The sequence below is a fragment of the Elaeis guineensis genome, chromosome 15, assembly GCF_000442705.2.
Source record: "Elaeis guineensis isolate ETL-2024a chromosome 15, EG11, whole genome shotgun sequence".
Classification (NCBI taxonomy): Eukaryota; Viridiplantae; Streptophyta; class Magnoliopsida; order Arecales; family Arecaceae; genus Elaeis; species Elaeis guineensis.
The window spans coordinates 70,634,923-70,654,053 of NC_026007.2; the positions used below are offsets into that span (position 1 = coordinate 70,634,923).

The 19,131-nt window shown below is 38.3% G+C and overlaps 1 protein-coding gene, 1 long non-coding RNA gene and 1 pseudogene across 2 annotated transcripts; 2 read left to right on the plus strand and 1 right to left on the minus strand.

Moving 5' to 3' along the window:
• The first annotated feature begins 209 nt into the window (after nucleotides 1-209).
• LOC140854030 (3-oxoacyl-[acyl-carrier-protein] synthase II, chloroplastic-like) lies at nucleotides 210-10,489 on the plus strand (annotated as a pseudogene).
• On the plus strand, nucleotides 10,484-10,784 carry LOC140854031 (uncharacterized). The gene is made up of 2 exons (XR_012137150.1): nucleotides 10,484-10,584; nucleotides 10,671-10,784. It is a non-coding gene; the product is annotated as an uncharacterized lncRNA (long non-coding RNA).
• Nucleotides 10,785-12,834: 2,050 nt separating this feature from the next.
• Nucleotides 12,835-13,490, minus strand: LOC105058597 (uncharacterized). Its single transcript, XM_010941565.4, is given in 2 exon segments — nucleotides 12,835-13,043; nucleotides 13,046-13,490. Coding segments are annotated over 2 exon segments (612 nt in total). The 5' UTR covers nucleotides 13,449-13,490.
• Between the last annotated feature and the right edge of the window lie 5,641 nt (nucleotides 13,491-19,131).

The following is a 19,131-nucleotide window of genomic DNA, read 5'->3' on the forward strand; positions in this document are numbered from 1 at the left end:
TTAGGTCGGCGTGTGCATTCATTTGCATCAAAAAAAAAAAAATCAATATTAGTCAAGTCTCGATGCGTAATGGATGAGAGGCGACGGTCAATGATTTGACAATTCCTTATTCCCCCCTCCATATCCAAGGTTTTTTTCAATATTTTTAAAATTATGCTATATTATAAATTTTTTATGACCCTGTTTTTTTTTTCCTTCCTCATCCTCCCCCGTCCTTTTGTTTGGTTTTCTACTTTCTATCACCTCTCTCTCTCTCTCTCCCTCTCTCGCAGTTGGCGATGGCTCTCGCCACCTCCCCTTGGTTTAGCCAAAGCTCGTGCCTTCTCTCCTGAGATCGATGCCATCTCTCATTCCCTTCGTCATTTCTTCTCCCCTCCCAAAACCTTTCGCCATCCTCTTCGACCCGTCTCCTCCTTCCCAAAATCGCATATTTTCTCGTTAAAAATCGCTCTTTTTTCTCTCGCTGTTTCTTAGTCCGCTCTTTGAGATCTTGAATCCCTTCTTGGCCTCTTCTCCTCTCTCAACTTCGATCGGAACGTTCTCGAGTTCTAGCTTCTGGCCGCTCCGCTTTTGGAGCTTCTCTCCTCCCTTATTCCGGCTTTGCTCTGTTCTTCTCCAATGGCGGGCGCCGCCGTGGCCTCGCCGCTGTGCACGTGGCTGGTGGCGGCGTGCATGACGGTGGCGTGCGACAAGGAGCGGCCGCTGGGGCCGGGGAGTGCGTCCCCCGGCGGAGGTGGCGGAGGGCGTCGCTCTCCGGCGGCGTGGGCCGGGGTTCGCCGAGGCGGCTGATCTCGGCCTTCTGTGGGGCGGGGATCCAGGGGTTGATGAGCTCGTGCCTAGCCTTCGAGCCCTGCGCCGAGTTCTACAGCTCGAGAAATGGGTCGGCGTTCTTTGGGGGGGATGGCTTCTCTCTGCTTGGGCGGCAGAATGCTGAGACTACTCGAAGGCAGCGAAGGGGTGCCCGTTCTTCTCCTTCTTCTGGTAATGAATTCAAATCCATAAATTTTATAGTTCTTAAAGTTCTTTGTGTTCTTGCTTTATCTTGATATGTAGTGTTTAATATATGGATTAAAAATTAGTTTGTCTTTCTTAAAATTTGCGAAATCTTATGTTTGTTTTTTGAGTTCTTATGTTGAGTTTGTCTATTTCTACTTGTCTCGAGTTTGGTGGTTCGGATAAAAGAATTTGGATCACATTGCTTGCTTATATTGCAACGATTCACCGTTGGATGGAGGAAGTTTTCACTTCTTAGTAGCAAGGAGGTCACTGAACGGAAACAATGACTTCTTGAATTATGGCTGTTTTAAGTTCTTGATTTGGTTTGGTAATAGGTGCTAGAATGAGAAACGTTGATGCTTCTTGGTTTGGTTTCTTGTTTTTTTCGTGGTAGCAGAGTTCATGATGGAGTTCTCAGCCTTTCTAGATTATCAAGATTCCTCTGGTTGTCTCCGAAGACTTTGTTTCTTCATACTTTTGATCTTGAAAAACCAAACACTGGCATTTGTGAGCTCCATACAGTTTAGATCCAATTTACTGCTACTTGCTAAATCGACATGAAACCTGTTTCTAGATTAGGGTTCTTATTATTGTTAGTGATAGCAGAACTTGTATGGAAAGTTCAGTCTTTGAGATTGTGTATTTCCCATTGGTTGGTTTCCTGACATTCCCACTGTGTACCTTGTTCTCGATAAATCAAAAATCAGGGTTGAGGCGGTTCTCTTCATTGCTATGGCAGGTTTTCCATTTGATGCAATCTAGTTTCAAGTTAATGCTAATTTGAATTCAAACCCCTCAATTCAGTTCCAATAAGTTATTGTCATCACATGAGGTTGTGGATCTCATGATTCCAGTAACTGTTATGCTCTAACAGTAACCAAGAACAGAAGGATTTGCAAACTCATAAATATAGTGACATAGTTGTTACTGATAATGCTATTTGAAACCTGTGGGAGCTGGGCTAATGTGGCTAACAGTTGCAGGAAAAGTCATGTCCATTGCTGTGCAGCCTGAAAAGAAGGTTGCAGAGAAAGAGAGAACCCAAACCAAACAGCGGAGGGTTGTTGTGACGGGGATGGGTGTGGTGACTCCACTAGGCCATGATCCAGATCATTTCTATGAAGAGCTCCTCAAGGGTGTTAGTGGCATAAGTGAAATAGAAACATTCGACTGTTCCAGTTATCCAACGGTAGGCTTTATTTGGAGAATGTTGCTGTTGTCCATGTTTTGACCAAGTTTTTATTTAGATTAGACTTAGTTTAATTATTTAATGGACCACTGGAAAGCAGGACTAGGGAATTGGTTGGGTGCAAATCTTTTCACCAATCTTGATATTGCTTTTTTGCAGAGGATTGCAGGAGAAATTAAATCTTTTTCCTCGGATGGATGGGTGGCACCAAAACTATCCAAAAGGATGGACAAGTTTATGCTTTACTTACTTACTGCTGGCAAGAAAGCATTGGAAAATGGTGGACTTACAGAAGAGGCTATGAGTTGGTTGGATAAGGAAAGATGTGGAGTTCTCATTGGGTCTGCAATGGGTGGAATGAAAGTAGGATTATGCACTTGATCATAAATCTCAATGAGGAAATCAATGCCTGAAGCAAGTAATTGCTTGGAACTGTTACTAAGTTTCGTGTTGATTGTGGTGCTATGTCAAACAGGTTTTTAATGATGCAATTGAGGCTTTAAGGATCTCGTACAAGAAGATGAACCCCTTTTGTGTACCCTTTGCGACTACGAATATGGGCTCTGCAATGCTTGCAATGGATCTAGTGGGCCAAAATAATGCACAATTTATTTTTTGTACAACTGGATTCTTAAATTATTTTGAGTTACCTTTCATAAAGCCTTTAACAATGTACAAGTCTTTCTGTGGACTGTAGGGTTGGATGGGCCCAAACTATTCTATTTCTACTGCATGTGCAACTAGCAACTTCTGTATTTTGAATGCAGCAAACCATATTATAAGAGATGAAGCTGTAAGTCACTCATTTTAACCCCTTTTTGACTTATTTGTAAAGATTTAAAATAGTTATATATTTTGCTTATTGCTTTAGTATTGCAGGATGTGATGCTTTGTGGTGGCTCTGATGCAGCAATTATACCAATTGGTAGTCCTATTGTTCTTGATTATCTGAAACAAATGATCTTTCATTCTCATGATCATTGCTTTTTTATTAGAGTCATATCTGAAGCATGCATTTTCTGAGTATTGGACGTGCACATTGCAGGATTGGGGGGTTTTGTGGCATGCGGAGCACTTTCACAAAGGAACAGTGATCCAGTGAAAGCTTCTCGCCCCTGGGATGTTGTATGCATCAGTCACTTTTCCTCTTGATTCTATCTTTAAATTCTTCCTAAAAGATTCTGTAGCTTAGGTTCTGGATGGCAGGACTGTGCTTGGTATATTTTCTGATGCTGAATGGGGTTAAGATATTAACATGAAAACGTCTCTGTATGCAATTAGGCAATAAGGATCATGCTGGAAATTTCTACTAATATCTGTTGCTAAAACTGAAATATAAGATCTGTATGATAAAAATCCAGTGTCGATAGTATTGTATGTAATGAATAAGTGGAAAGAGGTAAGAGTGAATGCGCCTTGAGTTATGTTGGCATTTTTTTTAAAAAGTTGGATTTTCTTGTAGTAGATTTTGCAGATATTAACATTGCTGCAGTATTACATGGATCTGTCTAAGTTTATTGTCCACCATCATATGTCAGGATTGTGATGGATTTGTTATGGGGGAAGGGGCTGGCGTGCTTTTGTTAGAAGAACTGGAGCATGCTAAGGTTCAGATATTTGATGGAATCAGATGACTGGTTCTAGCCTCTCATGGTTTATCTTTTCTGATTTATTTATTTATTTATTTATTTATTTATTTTTTCACATTTTCAGCAAAGAGGAGCAGAGATCTATGCTGAGTTTCTAGGAGGAAGCTTCACCTGTGATGCTTACCACATGACAGAGCCACATCCTGAAGGTAAGGGATTATGATGGTAATTAATGGCATACAAAATTTGTTCTGCTATTTTTCAAAATATTTTCTGTTGACTGTGTCATGCTGATATTATCATTTTGACGGTATGGGGAGTCAGGAACAGGCATCCTTCTTTGCATTGAGAAGGCGCTAGCAGAATCAGGAGTAGCCAGAGAGGATGTCAATTATGTAAATGCTCATGCAACTTCAACACCATCTGGTGATTTAAAAGAATATCAAGCTCTAATTCACTGTTTTGGCCAGAATCCAGAGGTATGTGAGTAACTATAAGAATGTTGTATTTCTTTCAACGAGCAGGCTAACCAAAAAAATTCTGCAGCTGAGAGTGAACTCGACAAAATCTATGATTGGTCATCTACTAGGAGCTGCCGGTGCGGTGGAAGCCATTGCTGCAGTACAAGTATGCTCGTGATTTCTCAAATCATGAATTCTCCTAATTGCTTTAATATCCACTAGTACTCTCATATCCACCTTTTCAGCAACCAGTATACATTTTTATTCAGAAATTTTTTTCTTGTATTTTTGCACTCTATTTTGTGATCCCTTGTTTTTTTGTTACCATCAAGGGTGTAAATTATTCTCTTTAGTTTCTCATAGGTAACATATTGTAAAGACTTCTTAAGGCTCTTTTCCATAACAACTTATTAGTCTTTTCGACTTTCCTTAATGTAACTTAGAAATTGTGCATAAATAATTTGATGAGATGGGGAGCATTATTTTTCTCATAGAATGAGATGAAGGCTTGCTAAAAAGAATAGAAGAAAAGACATTTGGGGAATGTGGCTGTGGCCAAACGAGAACAAGTTGATTCATTATATATATGGAAATTTATTCCAAATAATAACAAATTTCCAGGTTTACTTTGTATGTCAAAGGAACCAACAGCCAAGCTTGACTTTTTTGAGTCATAAATGATGTACGAGCAACATGAAGTTTCTTTGTCCAGTGTGGTAGTGGCCTTGAGATGCTTACTGGGGATAGGGGAAGAAGAATGGAGTAGTAAGAAGATTGGGGAAACCATATGCACGAGGAAGTTCTTTCTTTCTGAATCTTCAAACAAACTTCAGATGATAAGAATTTGAAATCAATCAAACTTAAAAAAGGGGTATGTGTACGACCACTTGTTTTCAGAAATAGATTTAGAACTGAGGGTTGGAATAAAATTAATATCCAAGAGATTGTCTAGTGTGATCATTTTGTAGACTATTTGCCTGATCATTTCAGTAACTTCAATCCATTACACTGAGTATAGAAAAATAAAGGTTTGGAATAGGGTGGATCAAATCGAGCAGCACCTTGAATGTGTTGTTTGATCTTCACATGCTCTCGTCTCTTCAGAGGTGCAACCCCATAAGACAACAGCTGAGATTGGAATACACATTTTGGGCAATACAGGGAGCACATGAGATATTTGTGTCACGTGTGCTACAACTAGGAATGATAAGGTGAGAAGTATGGAAGTTGCACATATTAAAGATAAAGTGGTGGCTAGCTAATTGCATTAGTGTGATTATCTAAACTAAAATGTCTGTCCTGGAAAGAAGGGTTAACAGCTGTCTTGAAGGGTCAAATTGAAGGATGGAAAAATCTAATGGCCTTTAGCAAGAAGGATTTATAAGGCCTACCCCCGGCATTTTGGTTAGGATTGTTGGTTATGCATATGGCTATGGCTGGAAGGATAGAGAAGTAACAGAAAAAGATGGTTATGGCCTTTGTTTGTTGGTTCAGTTGTGTAGGCACCCCTTACAGTTGAGAAGGCCAGGCAAGCTTGTCTACATGTTCATTCATGTGGGCTAACATTGTAAATATTGAGAAATGAGAACTCTCATCGATGGTGTTAGAGAACATTTAATTTGGGTATGCAGTTTCAGATATTGGGTGTGATTACCTTAAGTTTTCATAGTAAGTGTCTGGAATTCTAGTAGTTATGAAGGATTTTGGTTGATTTGTCTTAAAATTTGGAAGAGCTGAATTATCATTCCTTTAAATATTAATATTCTATTTCTTCTATGCTTTCTTTTTTGTACACAAAAGCAAATTACTGTATGTTTTTACGAAGGATTAACACTAACTGATGATGATCATTTCTTGGGATGCTTTCTCTGTTTTTCACACTTAGCTTGAGATTTTGTGGATTTTATTATCATGTAGTTGTGCAAAGAAGGTAACAAGTGATCATATATATAAATAGTGCAGAACACTAGAAAAATTTATTAAAAATCAAAAAGGGCGAGTTACAAAGTAGTCAAGACAGGAGAAAAGATAATACAAAATCCTAGAGTTTACAGCCGCACTAACTTTCCTCTAGCATTTTCAGACATAGCTCAACTTGTTTCTCTTGATCAGAGAAGAACAACCTCAGAGTAAAGATCTAATTGTTCTGATAGTGTGAATCCTGGTATGCTTCTCATCTCAAAAGATCCTTCCATTTCTTTCTATCCAAATTCTCCAACAGATGGCTCTAGTGACCATATACCAACCAATCTGATCGACCCTTCCAATCTTTTCCAGCTTCCATCTCCCCCAAGCATCTAAGGGTGGTGGCGTCCCTTTGATTCCCACACTGTGGAGATGCCTCCAGATAGAACTGAAGTCACACTGGAGGAAGAGATGATTGGCAGTCTCTTCACCCATTCCGCAAAGAACACAAGACTCCATCCGACCCAGTTTTTCTTTTCAAGTTATCAGCATTTAAAGCTTGTTTTTGGAGACTGAATGTGGTGATATGAGTCCCATCTTCCCTGAAGTTAGCAGCACCAACTATGGTAATTTGAACTTCAGTTGGTGTCAGTTGTAGGATTCAATCAACCTAGGTCATATTTACACCAGTTTGGTTCATGTACCAGATTGTCAAGTCCATGCACATTTCAAGTGTTATGTATGATGGTCCACCGGATATGCTTATTAAATTACTGCATCAAAGTTTTTAAAACATTTAACTAGACTATAAGAAAATAAACAAAGGATTAAATCTCAATGTACATGTCTGCTTTATTGTATGTACGCATGCATGCATGCTTGCTTTAGCAAAAACTACTTTGACCAAATACTGAGATGAAACAGTTAAGGCAATGTTCATAGGTGTGTCTGGTAGTTCACAAGTTAAATTAGAAAAAGGATAGTTTTACTAATTGATGTACTTCTGATTCATCAGATTGTTAGACCTTATCTTGTGACTAATGAGATATCATTAACCAATAAGTTTGTGAAATTTAGTTAATCAGTCACTGAAGTACTCATTTATGCTGCTTTAAACGTTCTCACTTCAGCCATTATTTTGTGGTTCTTAATAACTATTTGACAATCCACAACAAGGTTCTCCCACCCATGGAAGTCCTAAAAACTGGCCCTTGCTCTACATATGTAGGCTTAATTATGTAAACTATAAACATAAAACTTGGTTAAAACTGGAATGCAGCTGAATTAATCCTATTGAACAAAAATTTGACCATAGAAATGAAACCTAGGACACCTCCGAAATCCTAGCACCAAATTTTCAGCTCATGTGCATTGGTTAAAATGAGTTCGTTGGTGTGCCCAAGACATTCCCATCAATGACTGTAACTATACATGAAATAGGAAGAAGATCAAAATTAAGTTATAAACTGAACACTTATTCAATCAAATGATATTAGGTAACTCTAAACTACATACTACTACGTGGAAACAGTCTCTCCGCACATAAGGATAAGGCTGTATATATCTCTGCACATGGAAACAGTCTCCCGAGACCCCGTAAGAGTGGGAGCCTTGTTCACTAGGCCGCCCTTTCTTTTAAATGCCAACTACGTAGTACTACTGCTTTGGACCACCAAGAAGTTTAAAATTAAATTATAAACTGAAGACATTCGACCCTAAACTACTGACTGAATCTAAACTACATAAAATTTGGAAAACTAGTTAGAGCAAACCATTGAACAATTTGCACAAGCATAGAGAAGACCAATATGTCCTAATCCTGTTTATACTCTCTAGGTAAGTTAGCACTTTCAGTCGATTTCTATTGCCAATTATTATTATTGTTTTTTTTTTCTTCTTTTTACAGTGTGAAAATGAATCTTGGAAGCCTATGTGCCTATCCTTCGGAGTAATTGAATAAACATAGTTTTTTTTACAGGTGGTACAGCAAAGACTGCTTCAGTGTTTGTGTTATACTTGAATAAAAATAGCTTTTGTTTTCATGATAATGTTAAGCATACTTCAGTATTTATTAGAACTTGTTTTTTCTAAGTGAGTCTTTACTGTTACCCTATGTTCAGAGACTCTTAATACAACCTAACTTTACATGAAAACAAGGTCTGGAATAAGTGCAAGTTCTGCTCGTGTCATTCGCTTCCACTTTTTAGAAACACATTTGTTAAACCACTCCAGCTGTGCTAGAAAAGCTTATGCCACTATGATCAGAAATTACAGAATTTCTAAAATCAACTGGTAGCACATTCATGTTGGAGAACATCCATACCTTGCGCACGTTCATTTCTCTTCCATAGTGAGATAGCAGTCTGCTGAACAATTACCTTCCTTATAACCTTCTGAGAACTTGTTCTGAGTTTAAGGCCAACATGGTGAATATTTCTTGTTATTTATCCTTCTCATTTGCATGATGTATTTTCACCGTAGATGTTCTGTATACCATCAATTTCAAATTGGAACACCATTATTTTGCCAAAATGAGGAAACCTTGCCTTTGAATTCACTTTTGGTCTATCATTTCCATAAATTTTTCTTGCATTTGGCCAATTATAGCTCGTTAAAACATTCTTTGGTGAAATATTTGTGCCATTAACAATCAGTTTGTCTTGCAATTGTTCAATTATAGCTTGTTAAACCATTTTTTGACAATATCTTTTTTGCCCTTGCCAATTATTTGGTTTTGGTTATCAAAATTTTCTTCAATCTTCAATTCCCCTATGTTATTCATGGTCAAGATGAATCTTCCTTGTATGTAATAGTTCCAAGTAATCTGATTAAAGACAACTAAATGAAATGGTCAGGTAATATTTAGTTAATAAAACTTCCAGAGTTTCTATCATTCTATGTTATTGCAATCTAACCATTGCTAATCAATTTCACACTTCAATTTCTAACAGATCTGTGCAAATTTCTTAGTGACTTATTTTAGTTGGCCTGGCTATTATTTTGAACTATGGTTGGGATGCTACTACCCAGATTTGAGCCCGGGAAGTCTCTCATGTCGAAGTGGTTGCTAAGTCTGAATTTTGTCTTTTGATTACATTTTTGTTATGCTTTATCTGCCATTATTCCCTCTTGATTTTTCAATCTCCATTCTGTGATCCTTGCAAAGTATCACGTTTGCTGTGTAAACCTAAATCTTGATCTCTGGAAATCATTGTTTTCATACAGTATTAGTTTTTCCTAGTCCTTAGAGTTAGTGCAGCTAAGCATTTACCGTTCTTGTGTACATTGGTTATGCTTTATAAACAGTTGCTTGAGACTAGGCTGGTGGCTGGATAACTTTGAACAATCATTGTTTCATACCGATTAGTATTTTTTCTGCTCCTTAGAGTGAGTGCAGCTAAGCATTTACGTTCTTGTGTACATTGGTTATGCTTATGAAACAGTTGCTTGAGACTAGGCTGGTGGCTGGATAAGTTTGAACAATCTGTTATTGAAGCAGCTTATATTTTCCTTGCAAATGTGCAGGACAGATTTTTTTCTTTTTTTTTTTTTTTGTTTTGGAGCAATAAGGAGAAAGTAAGAATTCCTCAAGTGCATTAAAGAAAAGAGGAAATAAATCCAAAATAAAACACCACTATGGGTGTAGCAAATTCCACAATGGTAGGAAGCAGATTGTTATTGTATATATATATAGATGCATATACGTATGTGTATATGTGTGTGTGTAGAAAATGTTCGGAACTGTTGTCTTTATGTTATATTTGGTACCAAAATTTCCATTGAAATTTCGTAAAATGTAGTAAGTATCCCTTTACTAGATTTTGTTATTTTACAACGCATTGAGATATTATACATAATATATTAATTATTAAGAAAAATGAATACATAACATGTTGTAAATGAAATGTTAAGATTACTTTTTTGATGTCCTGTACAAGATGTGCCTCCTGCTATGCTTCTTCGTTGCTGACTAATGGCTGGGCCATGCCTCTTGTATGCAGGCAATTCGAACAGGGTGGGTTCATCCAAACGTTAATCTAGACAACCCAGATGAAAATGTGGTATGCTCTCTTTATCTTGATTCTTTTATCATCAATGCATTTGTTAGATTAGCACTCAACTAGTTTCAAATCATGGTCACAAGCATCAGTAAAACATTGGATTGCTTTGTGGACATTACGCCCATATTGTGATGAGTTTGACGACTATTTGGCTAATTCCAAGAAATGCTCACCTCACCATTTCTAATATGACTAGGCTTAAAAGCCATTTGTCACGATTGGAGCCTCTTGGAAGTTGACTTAAAGATGTTGATTCAGGATGTGAAAGCTGGTGGGCTCAAAGAAGGAAAGATGGATGTGAAGGTGGCCCTGTCAAACTTTTTGGCTTTGGTGGCCACAACTCGTCTATCCTGTTTGCACCATACAAATAAGCATCAGCTATGGTAAGGCCTTGTTCCCCTGGCTCTTTTATTGTGTTGCTTCATTCTTCAAACGTTCTTAGCCGGGAATGTTTTGTGGTTTTGAACAGGGCCTACAAAAGCATCAAGGTCATCTTACATGTAATTTGTATCAGAAATGACTGTGTGGTGCTTATGTTTTTATTTGGCACCAACATCTTTATCATATGGAATTGGTCTAGATCCGTTAGCTCATAATAGAATGGTATATAGTGCACTACTTTCCATTTGCTGCACTTGGGCTGCTATTGGCGGGTCGGATGTGGGTTTAATAAACCTGGACCTAGACTTGTTGTTGTTTTGGGTCTCTAAATTTTGTCCAGATTCAGCCGCTAAGGATCTTGTCGGGTTTTATTTAAAATAATAAAAATATCATAAATTCATTGAGTCTTGCGTCGTTGGTATATTTAGTTCCTATTGGTTAGTGAACTATGTATATAATAAAGGGAATAACATTTGTAAAATTGTGATTATCTTAGTATATTAATCTATTTGACTTTCGATGACTATGAGGATTGAATTTTTGTTTGTCGTAATCACTATCCACAACAGATGTCTTGTGTAAGAAATCAACACTTAGCATCAAGCATTTGGAAAGAGCATCCATTAGTTAATTATGATGTCTTAAATTTAGACTACTTATGATACAGAGTCATCTCGTCACCAATAAAAGAAGAATTTGGGTGACTCTGAACAGTGACACTCAAATCATGTCACCATGTGGTAATAGGATTCTCATGTCCTCATGCGTTTAAAGTGTTGTCTTCTGTGTTCCCAGATTGCGATGCAAATTATGCATACAGCTATACGAATTGGGTGCCATAAAATAGTACCCCTACCATTGTCCAATGATAATTGACATTTCGTGGAGGGAGGAAGAGAAAAAACAATAGATTCTTGCATGCTTCAGGCTTTATGTCTGTGATCTGTGAAATGCTTTGGCAGGCAAGTTCTAGAGCACCATAGTTGGATCGGAAGCCTTAGAGTGAGAGTCATGAATGATGATCGATAGACCAAATGATCTTGAAGATAAAGAGAATGTTTGGTCAAGTTATGTGGATGGAGTTACTGGTGTTCCTAAAAAGACTTGAAGAAATAATACTGATATAATGTAGGTGATCATGAGATAATCTGACACCAATATGACTTCGGAGCTAGAGCAAACTATAACAGTGCAGTGGTTACACTCTCCTATGTCCAGAGAAGTTATAGTTTGAATGTTCAGAGGTCTTTCCACAAGGGTTTGTTTTAGGTGAATCATTCATCATTTCTTTGAAATAGTCACTGGTGCCACCATCCCTGATTCAAGGCCTTTCTTTCTGAAAAAAAAAAAAAAAAAAGGACATCGAAAGGATAACTAAAGCTCTCCTACTATAATGTTCTTGTCGTGGAATGCTAAAATGATCTCTAGGCAGAGTAGGCTCTAGTTAATAGCTAAAGCAGCTCACCATGAGATCACTGATGGAAGGGAACTATCAAAGAGCTTATTATTGGTGACTGTGTCCAAAATGAGAACACTGCGTCCTGTTGCAGGATGAAGATGTGACTTCTGTATCACCAAAGAACATCATGGAGAATTCAATGTCCTAAACTCATTCATGATCTCTCTTCCGAATTTTCAATCTCTAGTTGATTTACAGTGAGAAAGGCAAAGCCGTCTTCTTCAAGATAGAAAGCACCTTTCCATCTCACTCTACCAACAAGAAACATCACCTCTCATATCTTGGAAACTATTATGACAATGATTGGAGACGCGCGAATTTAAATCTCATGGTTCTTCAAAACTCGATGTGTTATCGTCACCAAGTCTTTTGTCAATCATAATTAAGCATTGGTATGTCATACCTTTATTTTATTTATTTATTTTTTTTTTTTGGAGTAATAGGAAATTAGCACTCCGTTGTATGTAAACTTACTATATCAGAATAGGAAAGCTTCCTCTCCAAATAAATCCTGTAGATCCTCAAGAGCTCTCGGAGCTACCCAATCGCCAACTTGGCTGTCCTCGTGCAATGTTTTACTCTTTTATTATTAATGCATACGTTTAATTTATGAGTGTCATATCCTGTAAAAATTGGCCTAATGGACTTGATAGAAGTATGAAGTCTCTTTCACAAATTTCTTACATTATTTTCATAAAACAAAAGAGAAGTTCTTGAAACTACCCTCCTCTTGGTCATTGCCTTGCACCACCACATAATAATCACGGTTCCCAGAAATGAAAGGGCAAAATTGTCATTTCGAAGAAAACTTTAAAGTAGCAAATTCCGGGCGCGTCGTTCCCGGCTGTATACACCGCATAAGTATTCCATCTCTCCACTTATTCCCGTTCTGCCCCTACGTCCGCCGTCGCACCTTCCCCGCCGTCACCGTCAGCCGTACGTTGCCATCCCACAGCCTCACGACGCCACCGTTAAACGCTGTATCATCCTGGTAACGGTACCACCCAGGTTCCCACCGTTCCTCACCATCCTCCGCTCCCATCCCCATGGCGTCTCCTCCTCCTCCTCCTCCTCTGTCTCCTCTCCGTCACCGTCACTGACGCCGCCACCTCGCTCCTTCTCGTCGCTGTCGTCGTCGGCGTGGAAGTACGCCATGAAGCGCGCTTTGGGCGTGGCAATCCCGTCAGCGTTGCAGCTCGGTGACTGCTCCATCAGAGCCGGCGCCGAGACGGCTTCAGCTCCGATGGGTCCAAGGGACGGGGGGGCTTGGGAGCAGGAGGATGGCGGCGCGGATGCGCCAGAGCCGAGTGCGGCGGCGAGGACGGCGAACCACGCCCAGAGCCAGACGGCGACGTCGGCGGAGTAGCGGAACGCCAGGGCCTCCAGCGGCGCTCCGAGGAGGTCCATTTGGAACAAAGATAAGAAGGCCCAAAACTTCACAGCTCGAGGGGTATTGTGGGAGTAGGGAAGGAAGGTGAGGAATTGGGGAATATAAAGAGGATGAGGAAAAATCTGGGCCGCTGGATGGGGCTGGAATCGGTGGGCAAGATGCTGGGTATCGAGAGCGGGCAATCGCTTTAGTTTTGTTCTACCGACGATGAATCAGGACAGGTGTAAGGTGGGGGATGAGAACAGGTCGCAGGCGTAACGGCGTGTAACGGTTATATACCTTGATAGTTGATATCTCCTACAGCTAAGTAACGGATCGATCCCCTGCCCAACCGCTGCTTCACCGTTATTATGTAATAACAGCCATCATCTTATCCAATTCAGTGCTGTTTTAATTTTTTTCTTTTTTTAACAGCATTTATTGTCGATAAATTAATCTCATTATTCGGAATATAGTTGTACGAAAAGTTTGTTTAACAAAAAATTATAATCACTATTTTAAATGATAAGCATGCCAAAATTTTTCAAAATCCATATGATTTAGGATAATCTGACGTGAAAAAAAAGAATCTCATATTATATTATTATATTTGATATAAAAAATAAAAAAAAAATATAATAAAAAAATTGATGAATTCATATTTAATTTTGAAGAGAGAATGTAAAATAAATATTATAAAAAATTAATAAATAAATTTTAATTTATATTTGATAAAAATATTTTTTGATTAAATTATATATATAATTATTAAATTATTTTGATATTTTTTTAACTTTATTTAATAAAAATTTTTGATAAAAATATTAAGATTGAGATAATGTTAAATAAAAATTACGTTAGTTACAGGCCGTTATATAAAAATAATTAAAATAAAAATATTATTTTAATATTAAAAATATTTTATATTAAAAATTATATTTATAAGTTTAATAGGTCGGTCTGGCTGGGCCTTATCTGACAATTCGCTTTCTGCAACCATCTACGAGGGCTGCAGCCTCCTCTTTGCTCGGGACCTAGCCGTCGATGGCGAACACTAGCTCTTCTTGTTTTCACTCTGCCTCGATTCCCTTCGTCTCGAAACCCCGGCCTTTTGAAATATTCCTCCGAAAGTTTTCACCTTTCGCCTGATTTCGCTTCGCAGGATGCTCGAAGTGTGAGGAAGCTGCAATTTTGGGGAATGTATTTTAGGAGGCCAGTAGAGATGGGGTGGAGCCGCGGAAGAGAAACTGGATGCATCTCACCGCCATGGAAGTAGGGGATGAAGCTTCTGAGGAGCCAGAGCGAAGCGGATGGGATGGGATGAACTACACCGCATCCCCTTTTCGAGCCCCGAATCAAGTCAGCCTCTCCAAAACCAGCCCTCTTTGATGATTTTCTGCTGTATATTGCTTCAACTTTTTTAGTTTTTGTGATTTTCTGAACGTGATAATAAGTGTGGTGTTTTTTCAGGCGAAAGGCCTCGACTTTTCTTAATTTGAGTGATTCAATTGCGTATTTGTGAATCATATTGTTTAGATATACTGTTATGCTAATTTGGGTGGTGGCGAATTCTTGAGATTTGCTAAAAGAAGGAAACTCTACATGCATGTAGTTTACTTGCTTCAAAAAGATTAAAGATGCATTCGTGGCACTTCAATGCCCTTGACCCCTTTGTAGCTGAAAAGGTCTGCCATTTCGTATGATGTTTTTTAATTTGGATTTAATTAAAATCTATTGGTGCTCCCCAGACAGCATTGACTTCATTTGATCATTGCTTGCAACTGTCTCGTGCCTTTTATCCTTTTTTCTCTGATGGTAGTTGCTACATCACCTTCTACCGCCTGGCATGTGTCTTAAAATGCTTTTATCAAGCAAGTTTGCGATGCTATCACTTTTAAGTCTGGTGATCTATGAAGTCTTACTTGATGCTGATTGCAAACATTGTTTAAGCTAGATTTAAGAGGTGGAGAAGTGGGGAATGGCATTTGGATTTGTAACAAGTGAAATCATGGGCCTGGAAAGGAATTACTATGATCATGTGTCTTATATATATATATATGAAAGACTTAACAAAGGATAGTAGAGAAAATTGTCGGTTGAGATGTGTATGAAGCTAAGGGTGGTGAAATATCCTCGGACCAATCTTCTGTAGTTTAGCCCTGCACACACAATGGTAGTACGAAAGACTTAAATAGGGATTTACTCAACTGTCTCGGATATGAAAACCTGTCTTCTCTTTGTGTTTCTTTCAAATGCATGAGAAAATCATTACATCCTCTTGTCTCTCCAAATATGGAGTTGAATAACATGTCCCCTTTTGTTTCCATCTCCAATGGTGTGTGCACACACACAGGGCATACACATCCTATTTAGAAAAGATGTCATGGGTTACAACTTATGTGCGATGGTATTGTGGTTGTTTGGGAAACTGTGACAAAGAAAATTTTTTCTAAAGAAAAGGAAAAGAATCAGAGAATTCTGGAAAGCCCATTTTCATATCATATTAGTTTTCCCACCAAGCAAACAGCTGGAAAATTTTTCCTACAAGAAAAACAGTTTCCCAGAGCCTTTTGTCCAAGAAACCAAGCAAACCAAGTAACAGGGGACAATAATCTCTTATATACTTTGTACAAAATGAAACTTCTGTGTGTGTGTGTGTGTTTTAATGGCTATTTGGGGTTCTTTTTTCTCATCAGCTATTGGCATGAATGTGCAACTCTACTTGAGGTCCCTGCCTCCACAAGAAATCACATTAGTGTGATTCAAGGTGTTTATTTAATTCATTGCCTCGACGCGACATCATAAGCCAATATAAATGGCGTTTGTTAGGCAGATGATAAAATGATTGATTATTAGGTCCATCATTGTTTGTTGAACCCTATGTGATTCAGAATATTTAGAAAAGCATCAAGGTTCGCTGTATCTTGAAGTAAATAACACAGGAGAAAAGGTCTTTATTGCAATAACATGCTAGTGGTACGAGTATATTGCAACCTGTTGCCAGTGCTGAGATGACTCTTTTTTCGCAGGTGTCTGACAATTATCTTGAAACCATGTACATTGAAAAATGCTCTTATGTTTTTATAGGTTAGAGTGGTTGAGAAGTGGCAATTCCACTTACTTCTTTCCCCTCCTGTAAAATGCAGGATATGATTTTGGATCAACTTTGAAACCATGTGTGAAAGAGACTCTTATATTTTTATAGGTTAGAGTGGTTGGGAAGTGGCAATTCCACTTACCTTTTTGCCTTTCTGTAGAGTGCAGGACATGACTTCTCGGATCAACTTTGATTGCCTCTGCAATGTTTTGCTGCTTTCTGGCACAAGCATACCACTCTGGATCGTGTAATGGTCGAAGTATCAGTACCCCTAATTCTCACTATTTGCATTTCTTTACATCTCATAAACTCCCAGGGAAGGCTCATGATTTTCCCTGATTCATTATGAATTATTTTCAAGCAGCTGGTGATGTATGTTTCATGGCAGCTGCACATTGCTTCAAAAATTTCCGCCTTATACTCTTCGTAAGATTGCCTCGTATTACTCGTAAAATCTTCTGCACTATTGTAAATTTCCTATGATTCTCAAACATTTTTTTTTTTTTGATTTTCTCCTTTATTCCATGCATAATTGCCTGTAATCTTGTAGAGACAGATTAATTTTTTTATAATTATCTAAAGCGATTGATTACTTTAAATTAAGACTTCTATTTATTTTGCAGAGGACTATAGCTTTAGGGTTTCCCTATTGACCTGAGAGATAACATGGTTGTTTTCAGTTTGTTGAAGCATTTTGCTGCATTATTTTGCAGTAGAGCATAAAAATGCTCCATTGCAAACCTGAGCTAATGACTGAGCATTGGTTGTGGTCAAGATTGATAAGCTAGTATCAAGCGCATGAAAAAGTTGGTTCATTTTGCTTTTTCCATCCTATCAACTTTCTATGCATTGTCATTACCAAACTTGTTTTTCATGCTCCCTTCTTGCTTCTGCTTTTATGGCTTCCGAGTATATTTTTGGCAGATGCTCTTACACAGACCTTTGCCATGGTGCACCAGTGTTTACTTTTAAAAATAAACGGTCCTTAGTGTGCTGGCTATTGACTACCGACTCGAGTATTTCGTATCTGCTATCTAATTATTTAGTACTTGACATTATTGCCAGCTAAAACTACTCATTCTTATGCTCCCTTCTGCTTCTCTTTGATTCATTTCTGAATTAAGTGCTCCTAAACGCTTTTGATGCACCTTTGTGCTGAATATAAATGTTCATTCACTCCTAAGATTTGTATAGAACGCTGATCCATGTAATTGTGAGCATCAGTCTATTTCATATTTATGGCTTTTGTACTTTCTAGTTTATATGCTCCCATGTACCAAAAATTAGTGTCCCCATGCTCCTTGCTTTCGTGGTGGTTATTGGCTTCTGATTCTATAAGATAAAATGCTGGGGACGCTTATACTGTACTTGCCTGCCATAGTATGCGTAATCATTGCTTTTTCCCTTATTTATTTTGTTTCTTTTTCTTTTTGAATATGGAGAAGGAACATAGGAGGGACACGAGCGCATAAAGGAACGGAGGAACGCCAATGCGAGCCATTCTTCAGTATCAAGATGCCTAGGATGTCCAAGAGCATTCCTCAGTGCACTGTTTAAATTTAGTTATCCTTTTGTAATTTGTAGTTCTTTTACTAAGCAACTTCGCTCGAATTACTGTTGTTTAAGATTATTTCCAAGAGATTTTGAGATATTTGAAGAACTAAGTCCTTGAGCTCATATCAGATTCAAATAAAAATGTGCACTATAATATCTGTGGGTTATAAGCCTACAAAAAGTATGGCACGTAAGCACTTGCTTATGTTTGTGATCGGTTGTCTTACATTCGAGGTTAAGGAGAAGCAAACTCTTGCACAAGTTCAGCAGCAATCTGAATCAGAGCTAAGGATCTAAAATGGTGGAGAATAGACGTAAAATTTAAGGAACGGAGCGAGGGAAAGCAGAACAGTCCTCTATGACCTATGGCACCCACGGCCTAGTACAAATGTGTCCGGAGAATCTTCCCTCTACTAATTGGCGTATTGTATATCAATATCAACTCGAAATGTTCCATCTGAAAGGGAAATGGAGGGAAAAAAAGAGTGAAGTGGGGGGTGGTCAACTGTAAATGAATTGATTGGTTAAACTTGGCTGCATGCAACAAAGTTTGATTGGTCTATACCAGTTCAAACTCATACTAGATGAATTGGGTTAGGTTGATTATTTTAATTTCTCCGATGAGGATAGGACTTGGGGACTGACTAATTGCCACCTGTGTTCTACATACATTGCCAAAGCTGGCATCGATCCATTTCTATCATACACCAAGTTATACATGCTGCTTTAATTTGTAAACATATTCAACATGTGTTGACCTTGCAGTGCTTGCTCTTGTGTATGTGAATAATATGTATTCCTTGTGCAAGATCAGTGCATTTGAGGGCTTTTTGCTGTGTGCAACCATCAGAGCTTGAGTTCTAGTTCATGCGTGCGTTGGTAGCATTTTCAAACAGCTAGCAGGTCGATAGCCACTCAATTCAAAGGATATTAGTGGATATTAAGATTTGAAATGAAAAAAATGGATGACTCTCATTTCAATTGTTTGATTTAAAGGGAGTCTCATTTTGATTTTCATTTCAGAGAAAATGAGAGATCCATTCTTTTCGTAATCGAATCCGAACTCATTC